General features: G+C 53.9%; 1 protein-coding gene across 1 annotated transcript in view; it reads right to left on the reverse strand.

The window, feature by feature from the left end:
- Positions 1 to 18,887, reverse strand: part of LOC140387119 (EF-hand calcium-binding domain-containing protein 5-like) — a 254,349-nt gene that overhangs the window by 129,481 nt on the left and 105,981 nt on the right. Inside the window, exon 7 of the mRNA XM_072470130.1 lies at positions 4,372 to 4,471. Within this exon, the coding sequence (XP_072326231.1) occupies positions 4,372 to 4,471 (100 nt within the window). The remainder of the gene's footprint in view (positions 1 to 4,371; positions 4,472 to 18,887) is intronic.

An 18,887-nucleotide genomic window follows, 5' to 3' on the forward strand; every position in this document is an offset into this window, starting at 1 on the left:
TCCACCAACAACCCCCGAGTCAAACCTCCACCCCAGCCTCTGCTCTCGTCCTGTTCTAAACCAAATCTCCAGCCAGTCGGGTGCATGGTCCGAGTTAACTATTCCCGCATACTCTGCCCCTTCCAACCCAACCAAAATCTCCCGTCTCACTACAAAGTAATCAATCCTCGAATACACCTTATAGACGTGTGAAAAGAAGGAATACGCCCTTCCCCTGGGTTCTGAAAGCGCCATGGATCCACCATACCCATCCTCCATAAACCCCCCAGCGGCCTTGCCATTCGTACTCTCCCCATCGACCTGGGGCTCGACCTATCCACCTCGGCTCCAGCACACAGTTAAAATCTCCTCCCATGAACTTCGTGAGTGTTAGATCAGCCATGATCTTACTAAATGGCGGAGCAGGCTCAAAGGGCTCTGCGGCCTACTCTGTGGCCGTTCTTACTTGTGCTGGACTAACGCTTTGAAATCTAAATTTAAATCTGAGAACTGAATCATTATCCACCTATAGAAACATTATGAGTGCAATTCTCCCCCAAAATGACTAAGGTTGGGATTCTCTGCTGCTCCCCGCTAAAATCGCGAAGCCCGATTAGCCCCAAATCGGGATCGGTGCTGGGCGGCAGACCAGAGCGGGCAGGAAGCATATAATTATGCCCAACCTCTCGTTTTCAAATAATTCGCTGGGTTGAACCCCGATAGTGAGCCCTCTCGCTATGCTCCACACAGCAGGAACTCGACCCGGCAAACTTTGGTGCAGGTCTTGAAAAGCACAGGCCTGTTGTGATGGACTCCATTTCCCATGTACCCCTCTGCAATTGCCAGGCTGCAGAGGGAGGGTCTACCAAGGGTCCTGGGAGTTGTTTGGGCTCAGGCTGGGGTAAGGGGTTGGCCTCCGGACTCTCCCCTGGGATGGACTTCCCTTTTTAGCCCTGGGAAACCTGAAGACTACTCTTGGCAAGCCGATTTTACATAGAACAAGGAGCATAGAACATACAGTGCAGAAGGAGGCCATTCAGCCCATCGAGTCTGCACCGACCCACTTAAGCCCTCACTTCCACCCTATCCCCATAACCCAATAACCCCTCCTAATCTTTTTGGACACCAAGGGCAATTTAGCATGGCCAATCCACCTAACCTGCACGTCTTTGGACTGTGGGAGGAAACCGGAGCACCCGGAGGAAACCCACCCATTTTAGGCAGCTCTCTGATCAAAATCATCATCCTTGCCTGTTTCCTCTGAAAACTTTGGAATTTCCTGCTCACTTTAACCTGCTCTGTTTGATAGCTGATGACCAGATCTTGGCACAATCCCGGAAGACTCAAGTACTTTCCCTTTCCTGCCAGCTGCTCACTCAGCCCCGTGGCTTTTAACACTGCAGCTTTTTCAAGTCCCTGAGCCATTCTAGAATGCACACAATCCTTGAAAAGCATTAAAATCCCCTGAGAGCATTTAAAATGCTTTATTTACATTCAATTTCACGGACCAATACCTTTAACTAGCCTTCGATTGACCGATTAATGTTTTATATGCGGCAGGCAGGAGTGTTGTTTATTTATCTTTCCCTTCAGATTGAATGCATCTGAAGTGCCCCCATATTGATCCAAACCGCAAAGTTTTTAAACATCTTTGTCTTGATTGACAGGTGCAGACAACTTCAAAAATGCTGAGTGCTTTCAGTTCCTCTTTTCTAACAGTCGTGTTTGGGTGCATCATGCTCCATTTGGCGACCTGCATGAACCTCATTTAGGGGCTCTCCCACTATTTTCCCGGAATAGGGGAGGTGCTCCGGATGGAACAGGAGGGGACGAATCGCGCCCCCAGTGCCATTTTGGGCATAATCTTGTCGGCTGTCCCAGTGCGATTCCTACTGCAATTCACATTTATGGGGCGATTCTCCCAAAGAATGACTAAGGGCAGGATTCTGTGTTTCACAAACTAAGTGCTCTCACCAGTGGAGAATCGGGACTGTCCCGCAGGCAAAGTTTAGAGGAGATGTGCAAGGCAGATTTTTTAGGCAGCGGGTGGTAAGTGTCTGGAACGCGTTGCCTGGGGAGGTTGTGGAAGCAGATACATTAACGGCATCAAAAGGCATCTCGACAAATGCATGGATAGGATGGGTATAGAGGGATGTGGCACCAGGAAGTGCTGAGGGTTTTGACAACGGTTGGTACCATGACTGGTACAGGTCTGGAGGGCTGAAGAACCTGTTCCTGTGTTGGATTGTCCTTTGTTCTTTGTTCAGGCACTAGGAGTGTCACTGAGGTGGTATTCACATACCTTTGCTCCGGTAAATTAAGCACAGGGGTGAACATGTCTGTTTCCCTGCACGTACGGATCTTGGGCCGCAATTTTGAATGGGTGGCGTAATCCCAGCAACCAGGAGCAGGTCCCCTTAACCCCACAGCGCAAATGCTGAGCCCCCAATGACAAGGGGAGCATCCCCAATCCTTCAACAAGGAGGGCATCCTCCCCCCCCCCCACCAGGGGCATCTCCGTCCCCCCCCCGTCCCCCCGTCCCCCCACACACACACACACCACGCATGCATGAGGGTGAACTGAACCCTCCCCCACTCACATCCAGGCTGCCTCTTTCAGGGCCCCCGGTCAGGCCAGCCCCTGGCATTGCCAACGGTGCACTGCCCCTTGCACCATGGTACTGACACCCTGGCAGTGACACTGTAGCCTGGCACGCTGGACCCTGAGGGGTGTCAAGTAGGTTAGTTCATTGTTCAAGTGCCCCTCTGCCATTGCTAGGCTGCAGAGCGAGGGTTGCCCAAGGATCCTGGGTGTTGGGTAGGCTCGGGCTGTGGTTAGAAAAGAGAAAGTGAAAGCACTTAGCGTTTTTGAAGTGGCCAGCAGCTGTCAATCAGAACAAGGCTCTTTATAAACATTACGGTTAGGATCAATGGAGGGTGCTTGAGGTGCATTCAAGCCTGAAGGGAAAATTAAATAAACAAACCTCCTGCCTGCTGTGTTTAAACCATTAAGCTGTCAATCAAAGGCTAGTTCACTGTGAAATTGAATGGAAGGCCTGGACCCTCATTTAAATACATTAATATAACATTGGCGAGCACTCCCCTCACTGAATATCCATTGGATGTGGCGTGACGCACGCTGACATGATTTACAACAGCTATATAAAAAGGAGAACCTCTCGACCTCACCACCGAAGGTGATATCAGAGGGGAGCGTTCAGGTTGACATTACGCTCCAGGGTGCCAATTGAAGTGGGGGCGCCAAAGAGGATGTGGGAGAGCCAGATATGTGAAACTTGGGGGTGGGGAGTATGGTACTTCACTGTGAAATTGCATGAATGCTAAGCATTTCAAGGGATCTCAGGGGATTTCACAGCTTTTTAAGTGCTGTGGGCTTTCTAGGAAGGCTCAAACACTTCAAAAAGCAGACGTTTCAAAAGTATAGGGCTTCGGGAGCAGGTGTGAGGAAAGGGAAAGTCATGCTGTCTTGCATCTTCAACTGTCTGATCTATTCATCAGCTGGTTCAGAGTGAGAAAGCCACTTCAGTGTTTAAACAGGTCAGACACAGATGCTGATTTTGAACAGAGAGCTGTCTGAGATCACCATGCCAAGAGTGATCTTCAGGATGCCCAGGGCTGGAAGGGGCAGTCCAGACAGCCTTACCCACAGCCTGATCTCACCCAACCCCCAGGACACTGGCAGCAGCAGAGGGGCGCATGAGCAATGAGCTGAACCCCTTGAACCCCTTGACCCCACTCAGGGTCCATTGCGCCAGGACAGTGCTTGGCAATACTCACACCAAAGCCTGCCCGGTGGGGTTCCCGCTGTAAGAGTCGGAGCATAATGGGGGGGGGGGGGATTCGGGCTTCAGGCCAGTTAATCTCTTTCAAGTGAATCCATATGAGCCGTTTGCATGTGTGGCACCATTATGGGTGGCAGAGTTGGACGGGAGAATGGGGACAGGTCTGCCCGTCCAGCACCGATCCCGTTTTTGCGCCGACGCAGGATTCTCCGCCTGATCAGGATTTCCAATCTTAGCAGCGGAAAACAGGGGGCTGGATTCTCCGATTCTGGGGCTATGATCCCACCCCGACGTGGGAACGGTGGTGTTTTACACCAGAAAAAATGGCGCAAAACAGCCACCGATTCCCCATTTTGCTGGGGGCTAGCAGGGCGGCAGCGTAGAGCACCGGGCTCTCGCTTCCGATATGGCCCGGAGAATTGCCGGGCCCATGGCAAATGAATTCTTTAGTCCGGTTTGGAAACCTGAACACAATTTCCAACAATACCAAAGAAAAAATTATCAAACGTCCAGAACCTCTCTCATTCATCCCAGTTGCCTGTTCACTGTTGTTGACCCTCTACTTGGTTCCCTTCTCATCTGTACTCACATTCTCTTGGATTGCGGAATCGAGCTCTTTGGTTGCCTGCGTATTTATCATAGAACTGTTCAAATAACAAGATAATCCTGTGTCTGTTGAGAAATCCTGACTGCAGAGAAGAAAGATGTTGAAGAAAATGTCATTTCATTATTTGACCATGCAAATTCACAACATAAATTATTGTAATATAGGGACAGCACGGTGGTGCAGTGGTTAGCACTGCTGCCTCACGGGCCGAGGTCCCAGGTTCGATCCCGGCTCTGGGTCACTGTCCGTGTGGAGTTTGCACATTCTCACCGTGTTTGCGTGGGTTTTGCCCCCACAACCCAAAGATTTCATAGATTTCATAGAATTTACAGTGCAGAAGGAGGCCATTCGGCCCATCGAGTCTGCACCGGCTCCCGGAAAGAGCACCCCATCCGAGGTCCACACCTCTACCCTATCCCCATAACCCAGTAACCCCACCCAACACCAAGGGCAATTTTGGACACTAAGGGCAATTTATCATGGCCAATCCACCTAACCTGCACATCTTTGGACTGTGGGAGGAAACCGGAGCACCCGGAGGAAACCCACGCACACACGGGGAGGACGTGCAGACTCCGCACAGACAGTGACCCAAGCCGGAATCGAACCTGGGACCCTGGAGCTGTGAAGCAATTGTGCTATCCACAATGCTACCGTGCTGCCCTATGTGCAGGGTAGGTGGATTGGCCACGCTACATTGCCCCTAATTGGATAAAATGAATTGGATACTCTAAATTTATAAATAAAAACAACTAAAAAAATTATTGTGATATTAAAATGATATTGTTGCTGGATTTCACCATTTTTGTTATCTTCGCACTAATCAGTGATGGTTGTGAGGCATTTCTCATGTCAGTATTACAGTGACCTGCCAGCAGGTGCTGCTGTGCTGTTGGTCCTGTATTAGTCCAGGGCCAATAACCTGTCTATCTACATGAGTCAAGGTACAGGATTTGTGTGTGTCTTTCATTGCCATTCATTTAACTCATTTTTTATACAATCATATGGAAAGAGGCCTTTCTGTCAATTGTGCCTGTGGCAGTTCTTTGTAAGCATTATTCTATTTGTCCCACTTGAAAGATTCTTTTTCCTGTAGCCTCACAAATCTTTCCTTCTCAAGTACAAAGAACAAAGAAAAGTACAGCACAGGAACAGGCCCTTCGGTCCTCCAAGCCTGCACCGACCATGCTGCCCGTCTAAACTAAAATCTTCTACATTTCCGGGGTCGTATCCCTCTATTCCCATCCTGTTCATGTATTTGTCACGATGCCCCTTAAACGTCACTATCGTCCCTGCTTCCACCACCTCCTCTGGCAGCAAGTTCTAGGCACCCACTATCCTCTGTGTAAAAAACTTCCTTGTACATCTCCTCTAAACCTCGACCCTCGCACCTAAAACCTATGCCCCCTAGTAATTGACCCCTCTACCCTGGGAAAAAGTCTCTGAGTATCCACTCTGTCTATGCCCCTCATAATTTCTATCAGGTCACCCCTCAACCTCCTTCGTTCCAGTGAGAACAAACCAAGTTTATTCAACCTCTCCTCGTAGCTAATGCCCTCCATACCAGGCAACATCCTGATGAATCTCTTCTGCACCCTCTCTAAAGCCTCCACATCCTTCTGGTATTGTGGCGACCAGAATTGAACACTGTACTCCAAGTGTGGCCTAACTAAGATTCTATACAGCTGCAACATGACTTGCCAATTTTTATACTCAATGCCCCGGCCAATGAAGGCAAGCATGCCGTATGCCTTCTTGACTACCTTCTCCACCTGTGTTGCCCCTTTCAGTGACCTGTGGACCTGTACACCAAGATCTCTCTGACTGTCAATACTCTTGAGGGTTCTACCATTCACTGTATAATCCCTACCTGTATTAGACCTTCCAAAATCAATATCTCACATTTGTCCGGATTAAACTCCATCTGCCATCTCTCCGCCCATGTCTCCAAACAATCTAAATCCTGCTGTATCCTCTGACAGTCCTCATCACTATCTGCAATTCCACCAACCTTTGTGTCGTCTGCAAACTTACTAGTCAGACCAGTTACATTTTCCTCCAAATCATTTATATATACGACGAACAGCAAAGGCCCCAGCACTGATCCCTGCGAAACACCACTAGTCACAGCCCTCCAATCAGAAAAGCACCCTTCCATTGCTACTCTCTGCCTTCTATGACCTAGCCAGTTCTGTATCCATCTTGCCAGCTCACCTATGATCCTGTGTGACTTCACCTTTCGTACCAGACTGGCATGAGGGACCTGGTCAAAGGCCTTACTGAAGTCCATGTAGACAACATCCACTGTCCTACCTGCATCAATCATCTTTGTGACCTCCTCGAAGAACTCTATCAAGTTAGTGAGACACAACCTCCTCTTTACAAAACCGTGCTGCCTCTCGTTAATATGACCACTTGCTTCCAAATGGGAGTAGATCCTGTCTCGAAGAATTCTCTCCAGTAATTTCCCTACCACTGACGTAAGGCTCACTGGCCTGTAGTTCCCTCGATTATCCTTGCGACCATTCTTTTTTTTTTTTTGTTATAAATTTAGAGTACCCAATTCATTTTTTCCAATTAAGTGCAATTTAGTGTGGCCAATCCACCTAGCCTGCACATCTTTGGATTGTGGGGGCGAAACCCACGAAAACACAGGGAGAATGTGCAAACTCCGCACGGGCAGTGACCCACAGCCGGGATCGAACCTGGGACCTCAGCGCCGTGAGGCAGCAACCTGCTACCCTTCTTAAACAAAGGAACAACATCGGCTATTCTCCAGTCCTCTGGGGCATCACCTGTAGACAGTGAGGATCCATAGATTTCTGTCAAGGCCTCAGCAATTTCCTCTCTTGCCTCCTTCAGTATTCTGGGGTAGATCCCATCAGGCCCTGGGGACTTATCCACCGTAATATTTTTCAAGACGCCCAACACCTCGTCTTTTTGGATCTCAATGTGACCAAGGCTATCTACGCACACTTCTCCAGTCTCAACATCCACCAATTCCTTCTTTGGTGAACACTGATGCAAAGTATTCATTTAGTACCTCGCCCATTTCCTCTGGCTCCACACATAGATTCGCTCCCCTGTCCTTCAGTGGGCCAACCCTTTCCCTGGCTACCCTCTTGCTTTTTATATATATCCAATTCCCTTTTTGAAAGTTATTGCTGAAACAGCTTCCACCGCTTTTGCAGGTCGTGCATTCTAACAACCTCGTTACATATCTTTTCATATCCTTCTGGATTTTTGCTCTTTACCAAACCTTCTGCCAGTATCCACTGCGTCAAAATTCCTCAAAATGTTGATGATCAAATCAGCCCTTAGGGCGGGATTCTCCATCGGCGGGATCCTCCACTTCGTCGGCAGCGCACTCACGCCCGCGGATTTCCCGACACCGTGGGGGTGGCCACAATGGGAAACCCCATTGGCTGGCCGCCGGGATGGAGAATCCCGCTGTCGGCAGGGGGGGGCGCCGCACCAGAAAATGGTGCGGCGGGATGGAGAATCCCGCCCTTAATCTTTTCTGATCCAAGGAGAATGATCACAGCTTCTCTCATCTCTCTACATGTCTGAAGTCTAACCCTGGGGTAATTCTGGTGATTCTCCTCTGCATCCTCTTCAAAGCCTTGGCATCCTTCCTGAAGTATGGTGGGCTGAACTGGACACAATTTTCCAGCTGAGATATAACCAGTGTTTTCTAACGGTTCACATAACTTCCTTGCTGTGTATTGAATGCACGTGTTTATAAGCAAAGGATTCTATAAGCGTTAGAGGATGTTGGATACTGGTCAGTAGCTCTTAATGAGGTCTTCATAGTCTTAAGTAGGTTAACTGTATGCACTTATTAATTACAAGAATTATGTATATATTCAACCTGGAACTATATTCATGCTTGTTTGTGCACATGACTATATCCAAGACTATATTGGCATGTCGGTGCTGGTTACATGTTCTCTTACATCACTGTGTGGGCAGTATTTACACTAACCCTATATGTGCCACACCCTTATATTACACCTCCCCGCAAGTTTTTATCAAATGCATTTTAAGTCATTCTAGTTTACTGCTTGTATTTTCATAATTATCAATAACCCGTCTCCCACCTTTAAGTCTTTGAGTTCATAGGTTCAGGTGGTCTGCAGGCGTTACTACTCTTCCATATCTCGTTCACACTACTGTCAGAGAAGTGGCAGGGTCTGTTGTTGCAGGTAAACTCTGCTGATTTGGAGGTTGTTCTGGGCATGGGCAGCAGGGTTATACAGTGCCTAGTACTGCTGCCTCTCAATGCCAGGAACCTGGGTTTGATTCTGACCTCGGGTGACTATCTGTGTGGGGTTTGCACATTCTCCCAGTGTCTGCCTGGGTTTCCTCCGCTTGCTCCAGTTTCCTCCCACAGTCCAAAGATGTGCAGATTAGATGGATTGACTGTGCTAAATTGTCCCTAAGTGTTCAAAGGTTTGCCAGGATACACTCTGCTGGAGCAATTGCTGCTTCCGGATGTGGAAGGGGAGGGAAGAATTGGGGATGTATATAAGAGGCTGGGGGAGCAGGGAGGCGAGTGGGTGGTGAAAATCAAGGAGAAATGGGAAGCAGAGTTGGGAGGGGAGATCAATTGGGGAGTATGAAGTGAGGCACTGTGTAGGATAAAGGAATATCCTCCTGTGCAAAGATGAGCCTGATACAGTTTAAGTTTAAGATGGTGCACAGGGTGCATATGACTCGGGTGAGAGTGAGTGGGTTCTTCCAGGGGGTAGCAGATGAGTGTGAGAGGTGTGGGCGGGGGCCAGCGAATCACGCTCACATGTTCTGGGGTTGTGAAAAATTGGAGAGGTTCTGGGCGGAAGTGTTCATGGTCCTAGCCAGGATAGTGTGATGGACCTTTTGGTGGCAATATTTGGGGTTTCAGAGAAGTCAGAGCTGAGCTCATGGTGCCCTGGCCACTGAGGCTGCCATCTACCCAACCCCTGGGCTGCATGCGGCGGACTGTCTAACAGTTTAGTTGTATGTGTTTCCAGTCCCCCCCCCCCGCCCCGCCCACTCTCCCAGAAGAAGGTTGTGCACCCTAATCCTAGAAGACCGGAGAGGGCCCACCAGAACTGCGGCCCCTCACCATGCTTGGGTGGAAGGCCCTGAACGTGGCAGGTGTCCCACAGCAAAGGGAGATCGCCGGGGTGGAGTACGGCCAGGCCCATCCAGGCCAGGTTGCCCCAGGAAAAGCGCGTCAATGGGAACCATTGTCGCAGGGCAGGAGTCACAGCAGGCCGCCTCCACGCCTGCTGTATCATCTGGGGAACCAGCTAGGCATAGTGTTAGGGCCCGTAAGGCCAGAAAGTTAGACACCAGTTAAGTTGGCATGGGTGCAGACTGTATATATTTGTTCAAAATAAACACCTGTTACCACCGTTGCAACCTGCCTCGGTGCTCTGTCCAATGGTTGTGGGGCTGGGATAGTCCGGGTTGGCGGCCCTGTGGGTGGGCTGTGCTTCCCCCTCCTCCCCAGCCCCGCAGCCAGGGGGTGTGGGTGCCCCTTGAAGATGTCAGGAATTGCCGAATGTGTCAGGATGAAGGAATCATGCACACTGCCCGGTTATCGGATGCAGAGATGTACGATGTGCTGTTGCTGGTCACGAACCAGCTGGACGGTCATTGAGTGGTACCCCTTTCGGTTTGTGTGGAGCGGCCTGTTATCCACAGGTGCCCTTAGGGTGCTATTCATTCCATCGATTACCCCCTGGACCCGGGGCATCCCGGCCATGGCGGCGAACCACGTTCCCCGGGCATCCTGGTGGGCTCGGTCCACATCGAAATAGATGTATTGAGTCGCCTGGGCATACAAGGTCTACGTGATGACACGGATGCATCTGGTCACCGAGCTCTGTGAGATTCCGGACAGGTCCCCACTCGGCGTCTGGAAGGACCCCGTCACGTAGAAGTTCAGAGTGACCGTCACCTTGACAGTCACAGGGAGCGGGTGTCCTTCCCCATACCCACGCTGTACCAGGTGTGCCATCATTTGGCAGATATGTCGCACTGTCTCTCTCTGCTGAGCCAGAGTCTCCGACGGGCATGTCTGGTCTGGCAGGTCCTTCCGGTACACATGAGGCCTCATGCACCCCCTCCTCCTCCTCAACCTGTTGGGCAGCTGGCCCTCCAGCCTGTGCGTCTGCCACCTGCCCCTCTGCAGCCCGCTCTTCTACTGGCCACTCTGCTGCTGACCACTCTGCTGCTGCCCGCTCCGCTGCTGCAGCTTCCCCCTCCTCTTTGAGTGGCTCCCGCTCACGCGGCCGCAGGACATCTCGCAGAGCTGCGGCGGCCACCAGGGCAGCCACCATTGCTGGTCGAACTCCAAACGCCATTGTCTGCAGGGGTGAAAGGCCAACATGTTAGCATGGTGCATACTCTAGTGCCCAACCAGGTTCCATATGCTACACGGTGGCCCTGGTTGGCACTGCAGGCACACACCACCACCCGCCCCCCCCCCCCGCCCCCACCCCACCCCCCATACCCTTACCCCTGCCCCGTTGGTGTCCAGCATCATGGAGTCCCTGATTTTTTTTTTTTTTAACGATACAGCGCAGTACAGGCCCTTCGGCCCACGATGTTGCACCGAAACAAAAGCCATCTAACCTACACTATGCCACTATCATCCATATGTTTATCCAATAAACTTTTAAATGCCCTCAATGTTGGCGAGTTCACTACTGTTGCAGGTAGGGCATTCCACGGCCTCACGACTCTTTGCGTAAAGAACCTACCTCTGACCTCTGTCCTATATCTATTACCCCTCAGTTTAAAGCTATGTCCCCTCGTGCCAGCCATTTCCATCCGCGGGAGAAGGCTCTCACTGTCCACCCTATCTAACCCCCTGATACATAGATACATAGAACAATACAGCGCAGTACAGGCCCTTCGGCCCACGATGTTGCACCGAAACAAAAGCCATCTAACCTACACTATGCCATTATCATCCATATGTTTATCCAATAAACTTTTAAATGCCCTCAATGTTGGCGAGTTCACTACTGTTGCAGGTAGGGCATTCCACGGCCTCACTACTCTTTGCGTAAAGAACCTGCCTCTGACCACTGTCCTATATCTATTACCCCTCAGTTTAAAGCTATGTCCCCTCGTGCCAGCCATTTCCATCCGCGGGAGAAGGCTCTCACTGTCCACCCTATCCAACCCCCTGATCATTTTGTATGCTGATCTTAGTGCCCATCCTTGATGCTGGGGGTACCATTGGCTGGCACTGCCCTCACTGGGGGCTGCCGTAGGTGTGGCCTTGGGTGGTCTGCCAGTGGGTGGCGGCCAGTTTGGTGGGATGTTTGGGGCCGGGAGGGGTGCGCTGTCGGGGGTATGGGGTGCGAGGGTGGGCGCTCCCATACGGCCGGTGTCACTGTCTACAACCAGGGGCCGAGGTGGGTGGTCAGTGGGTGCACAGCAAGATGGCTGCCGTAGTGGTGGTCGGCACTGTCCCAGTCCTGTGGGGAGGCACCACGGCTGTTCGCCCCCCCCCCCTCCCCTCCCCTCCCCCTGCCCTGGTAGGGGGCCCCCACCGCATCCAGCATAGCCGGTGTCCGGGTCAGCAGCCCGCAGTCACTCCACGCCATTTCCTACCTCTTGTCTCTCGCTCAGCAGCCACGACGCCAGGTTCACGGTTTTTGAGACCACAAGTGAACGGGCGTCGGGAACCCCGCCCATCGGGGGTGGTGAACCGCGGAGGCCCCGGAGAATAGAGGGTCAGTCCTGCTAATGATATGCCAACGGTGTTTAAATGTCGCGTGGCAGCAATGCATTTACGACATTTTCGGGGTGCCAGAGGATCCCAATTTGCCATCAAACCGGCACCTACCGCAATTTTGCCATCGGAGGTGATTCTCTGCCCAATTGCATTTCGCAATTTCGACGGTGAATCCCAGTATCTACCAAACGGAGAATCCTGCCCAAGGTAAACTCAAAGGAGCAGTGGGCGGAATTCTCCCCCCCACGCCGGGTGGGAGAATCGCCGGGGCGCCGTGCGTGTCCCGCCACACCACCCCGATGCCCGTACGCGATTCTCCCACCCCCCCAAACCGGCGCGGCGAGAATCATGGCTGGCCGCTGGGAGAATCGCCGCTCGCCGTTTGCAACGGGCGAGCGGCGATTCTCCGGCGGCCTGCCCAATACGGCGGGTTCTCACCGACGCCGTCCACACTTGGTCGCTGCCGGCGGGAACAGCGCAGGTATGCTGGGGGGGGGGGGGCGGCCCGTGGGAGGGTGAGGGGGTTTCCTGCACTGGGGTGGGCCTCAAATGGGGTCTGGCCCGCGATCGGTGCCCACCGGTCAGCAGGCCGACCTCTCTGAAGGAGGGCCTCCTTTCCTCCGCCGCCCCGCAAGATCCATCCGGTGTCTTCTTGCAAACACTCAAACACAAGAGGAGTGTAGCAATATAGCCTTCCTTCCCATTCACACAATAAAAGAGGGGGGAGTAGAGAAAGAAAGATTAATAAGGCAAAGACCACAGAATAAAAAATTATTGTTTCACTTGAGTCCCAAGTCCAAACCAAAGTCCAGAGGTGTATTCCTGCAACCATGGGCTGGATTCTCCGCTGTCGGGAATCTCCGTTGCGTCCGCAGGGCACCCACACCCGGGATTTCCCGATGGCCTGGGGCCTGCCACAACGGGAAACCCCATTGGGCGGCTGGCAAGACGGAGAATCCCGCCTTCGACGGGGGTGCGTCGCACCGGAAAATCCCGCCCCATGTATTTCAAAATTGGTGAAGTCTTGAGGCAGTGTGTGGAACATGGTGAAATCCTTGGTTATTGTTGAGGATTCTACTCAGACATGAGTGCTGTAGTTTGAATCCTCCTTGGCCGGCAGCAAGACAGGAGAATGAGAAGAAGTGCAACAGAGGAGGAAAAGCAGCATGAAGAAAGAGAAGCAGGAGTCAGTGAAGAGCTCTCAACAGGAAACCAGATCCACCAATCTTCACCAGGGAGCATTTGCCCTACAACCAGGAACACTGTGAGTGACATTTACATTTCACCACAATGGTGCTCACTGATATCTGTTTCAGGCAGACACATAGTCTCAGAGGACAGTGAGGACGGCTGTGCCAGTGGCAGTCTGAACCCCATGTGCAGAACTGGTCCATTTTAAGAAGAGAAAATAAACTGCGGTACAAAGGGAACTACGCCGTACTGTTATTAAGCAGTACAGCAACAAGGACACTTAATGCCAAGGGAAGAAAGATCCTAACAATAAGTTAGCAGACCTTGGGCTTATTAACTACTTTCATCATTAATACAGGAAAATGGAATAATGAGAAATAAATGGAAGAGATCAGGAAAGACGATCAAAAGCTCAGTCAAAGAAGTTGGTTTTAATTAGGATCGTCAAGGCAAAAAACTGGAGAGGAATAAGCAGGGAATTCAAACCCCTGGGGCCTAGCCAGCTGGAGGCACGGCTGAAGGTACAATGAAGGGAGGAAGGGATCGAAGACAGATGAGAGTTAGAGGAGGTTCCCTGCAGGCTTCAAGGGCCACTTTCAGGTTAAAATGGGGGTTCGAAGACCGCACTGTGCTGGAAATTGTCACTCAACGCGAAATTCCTTGGACTGGCTAATTAATGGACAGATCGAGGGCAGGTTCACTTTCAAAGTGAGAATGGCAGATGGGCTCTCAAAGCTGAAGCGTCATTCAGAGGGCTATGTGCAGAGGTATTCCATTTTGAATGCAGGGCAGAATGCAATGGATGATGTGTGAGGGAGATGGAACCCCAAAATGGTGGCATTCTTACTCCAACATTCTCAAAGTTTGAATGAAAGTTGGCTTGTGCAGCCAAGTCATCACCAGCTTTGTGGGTCACCCTCTAGAGGGTGAACTGCAGCTGCTGCAACACCCCAGGTGGGCTGGGAGAGCTTGTAAGCCTGTGTGGAGCGCCTACCAGCTCCCCGATTGCCGCGAAGAAGCTGGAGGCCAACCGAAAATTAAGTCAGCTTCCTTCAACAGGCCTTTAAAAGCCTTTAATCGATTTAATGGGCCACCTGCCACATGTGAGGGGCCACTATTGCTACCCCCATCCCTCCTCCAGGAAAATGATGCAGGGACAGAGTGGAGCTGGCGACCTGGCATACAAACCAGCAGCACTAATTATAAGTGCCGCTAACACCTTCATTACCAGGCCTGGCAGGGACTAGAAATCAATCCCAAAATGTTTAGGTAGAGGATTGTGGAGAAAAGGAGATGACAAAATTACAGCAATAGGGAGAGGTGAGGCCATGAAGAGATTTAAACATGAACATGATAATGTTAAACTAAGAGTTGGGGAACTGAGAGCAGGGCTGAGAGTAAGGACAGGGCTGAGCAGGGCCTGCTTCCTGATGTTCAATGTCTCAAACTACCAGGGTTTAGTCTGTTTCTGTGATGGGGGTAAAATAACTTTTTTAAAACATTTTATTCGTTTCTCAGGCCATCTCCCTTGCTTGCTCCAAAAACAGATTCAAATTCAAATTGAATCCAATTCACGGTTTCCACAAAAGAGACCTACTTGTTCAAGCTGACAAGAAACCTGGGGCGAAATTCTCCGTTATCGGCGGAAAGTCCGCCGATCGGCGCAAAAAACGGCGCAAATCCGACTTGCGTCACGTCGGAAAAATGGGTCGATAGTCTCCGGCCCGAAATGGGCTAGCAGCGACGTAGCGGGATCCGCGCTTGCGCAGTGGTTCACGCCGTGCAGCGTCATACGCGCTGCACGGCGTGACGGCTCATAAGGCCGCGCTGCTCCCCCCCACTCGACCGGAACACCTGACCGCAACACCCGGCTGGATGGCTGGCCGTCGCTCAGCCCCGAGGTTCGAGTCACGCGATGTGGAGGCGCTCCTGGACGCGGTGGAGCAGAGGAGGGACGCCCTGTATCCCGGGCACGGCCGCAGAGTTGCCCCACGCCACAGCCGGCGTCTGTGGAGGGAAGTGGCAGAGGCCGTCACCGCTGTGGCCCTGACACCACGGACAGGCACCCAGTGCCACAAGAAGGTGAACGACCTCGTCAGAGCAGGCAGGGTGAGCCTCCCCCATATCCCCCCTCCACATATCCCCCCTCCCCCATATCCCCCCTCCCCCATATCCCCCCTCCCCCATATCCCCATATCCCCCTCCCCTATATCGCCCATTTTCCCTCCTCCCCCATATCCCCCATCCCCATATCCCCCATATCCCCCCTCCCCCATATCCCCCCTCCCCCATATCCCCCCTCCCTCATATCCCCAATATCCCCACCTCCCCCATATCCCCCCTCCCCCATATCCCCCATATCCCCCCTCCCCATATCCTCCCTCCCCATATCCCCCCCTCCCCCATATCCCCCATATCCCCCCTCCCCCATATCCCCCTCCCCCATATCCCCCATATCCCCCCCTCCCCCATATCCCCCCTCCCCATATCCCCCATATCCCCCCTCCCCCATATCCCCCCCTCCCCCATATCCCCCAAGTGAATCCAGCCCTAACCTTAACCTCTGCAATGCACGCGCAACCGATGGCGTGCATTCATATACCTGCCTAACACTGTTGCCTTTTACCCCTGCCCCCCCCCACAGGAGAAGCGCGCACACAACAATAGGGAGCATGTGAGGACTGGAGGAGGGCCCGCTGATGAGAGGCCACTGACCGTACACGAGGAAAGGGCCCTGGAACTGGCTGGCGGACCTGAGGACCGGGAGGTTGCTGATGCAGAGGTCAGGGGCATACTAGCGACTGAGCCACCGACAGCCCGTCCCCATATCCCCCCTCCCCTATATCCCCCTCCCCGTATAACCTGATCACTGCCTGATGTCTAACCATGCATGCTTCATTGTGTGTCGCAGGACCAAACGTCCAGTCACCCATCCCCGCAGATGCAGACCGCCCGCAGGATGCCCCTCGGAGACCACAGGAGACGGAGAGACCCGCACCCTCCAGCATGCGACGCCCGCAGGATGCCCCTCGGAGACCACGGGAGACGGAGAGACCCGCACCCTCCAGCATGCGTGCCCGCAGGATGCCCCTCGGAGACCACGGGAGACGGAGAGACCCGGACCCTCCAGCATGCGACGCCCGCAGGATGCCCCTCGGAGACCACAGGAGACGGAGAGACCCGGACCCTCCAGCATGCGACGCCCGCAGGATGCCCCTCGCACACCACGGGAGACGGAGAGACCTGGAGCAACAGGGAGACGACACCCCCGTCACGTGCGGGAGCGACCACCCAGCGACGAGGGGGGCAGCCACAGGCCCCCGTCACATCCGAGCCAGGACACCACTACCCAGGACACCACTACCCAGGACACCACTACCCAGGACACCCCTACCCGGGACAGCACTACCCAGGAAGACGAAATACCGGACAGTGACTCAGAGTGGATGGGTGGAGACGAACCCCCACCCCAAAGTGCCATGGACTCAGAGTGGGACGAAGAGCACGACACAATGCCACTGCTGTCACCAACACCCTCCACCATCGCAGAAACACTCACCACGGTTGGGCACTTTAGTGATGAGGCGTCTGGTACACTCACTGGTGCGCACAACACAGCCGTCCCGGTACAGCAGGTGGAGGTAGGAGCAGCAGAGGGACCGGGCGGTCGGAGGGCAGCCCAGCCCAAGCGAACATCTGCCGCCCAGATGGATCCCGGGTTCCTGCAGTTACCACACCCACACATAGATCCGATGCAACCACCGACCCGGAGACGAGCGAAGAGGGTGACGGGCGGCTTGCGGCGGCTGCGGTCGCAGGTGGAGGAGTCCACCCGCGTCCAGGAGCTGGGAGTGGTGCCGGTCATGCGTGCCACCCAGGCCGACACCGCACGGGTGGCGTCCGCGGTGGAGGCAATGGGTGCGACGGTGTCAGACATGGGGAACGGTTTGCGAGGCCTGGGGCCTTCCGTGCAGGCGGCGTCTGTGGTCCAGGAAATGGCTGCCCTCTCACAGGAGGCCATGAGCCAGTGCCAGCGCCAGATGGCAGAGGCGCTCAACGCCATAGCCACCAACGCCAGTCTCTGCAGGCCATGGCCCAGTCTCTGCAGGCCATCGCTGAGGGCATCGGCGCCAGTGGCCATGTGCGAGCCAGCGTCGCACTGTCACAGACAGGGTTTGCCAACCCCCTGGGCTCCATGGCTGCAAACCTGCAGACCCCTGTCGATACCAGCACGGGCCTCCAGGACTGGCAGCGCCAGATGTCGGGGGGGCGTCGGATGGCCAGTCCGTTCGCATACCCCACCCATGTAGAGGCCTGGGGGCCATCGGGCACCCCGAGGGAGGAGGAGGTGGTGTGGTCCATCCCGGCTCCCTCTGTAGGGGAGGTCCCGGTACACCGCGACACCTCGGACTCCCCCCCTTCCGTCCCAGGTGCATCGGGTGGGCAACGGGCAGGACAGGCTGGCAGCTCGCCATCCCAGTCGCCCGGGCCGCAGCCTGGCCCAGCTAGGCCAGGACGCCCCAGGAAACGGCCGCCAAAGGGATCCAGTGTCAGAGGGCAGGAATCACAGGAGTCCACCTCCAGTTCTGCTGTACCGTCTGGGGAACCACGTAGACGTAGTCAAAGGGCCCGTAAGGCCAAACAATTAGACACTGAGTAAGTTGGCACAGGTGCAGGACACAGATGTGTTTTAGGGGCTAGGGCACGTGCATGAACTCCTTTGGTTATTAAAGTCAATGTTACACCTACCGAAGCTGCCTTTGTGCTCTGTCCAAAGTGTGCGGGGGTGTCATGTACGTTGAGCGCAAGTGTGTGTGTGAGGGGTGGTCTTACCTCAGCCCCAGGTGAGTCTGCCCCCTTCCCCCTGGGCCGCCATCAACATCCCCCGGGCAGAGGACGGGACCGTGCGCTGCAGTGTCACAGCCGCATGCAGGGATGGTCCGGGTGGATGGTGGTACTGTGGCCATGGGTCAGACATAGTCCAACGATGTAGAGCCAGGAGCTCATCGCAGGGCGGGTTGTCATCATCCTCCATGGCCTGCGATAGACACGCGTCCACCCGCAACTGTGTGAGCCCAGCCCGTTGTGCCGCAGGTGGATCGGCAATGGGGGGGGGGGTGGTGTGCATGCGGGTGGGGTGGGTGGGGTTGGGGAGGGGGGTGAGGGTGCTGGGTGGGTGGATGGGTGGGGGGTGTGGGTGGTCGGCTGTTGCCATGGTGTGCGGTCTGTGGCCATACTACCCGATTCCCACGCCCATCTAGTCAGTGAAGCGGGCGTCTATCAGTCTGTCCCGTGCCCGCTGGGCCAGCCGGTAACGGTGGACAGCCACCCGCCTGTGTCTACCCCGTCTGCCCTGACCATTGCCCCCACCCCCCTCATCTGGGGAGGACTGGGCCGCTTCCTGCTGCTCCTCCACTCCGCCCTCCTCTGCCTGCGGCACATCGCCCCTCTGCTGGGCTATGTTGTGCAGGACGCAGCACACCACAATGATGCAGCCGACCCTATCTGACCGATACTGGAGGGCGCCCCCAGAGAGGTCCAGGCACCTGAAACGCATCTTCAGCACGCC

Source organism: Scyliorhinus torazame, chromosome 12 (assembly GCF_047496885.1).
Source record: "Scyliorhinus torazame isolate Kashiwa2021f chromosome 12, sScyTor2.1, whole genome shotgun sequence".
Taxonomy (NCBI): domain Eukaryota; kingdom Metazoa; phylum Chordata; class Chondrichthyes; order Carcharhiniformes; family Scyliorhinidae; genus Scyliorhinus; species Scyliorhinus torazame.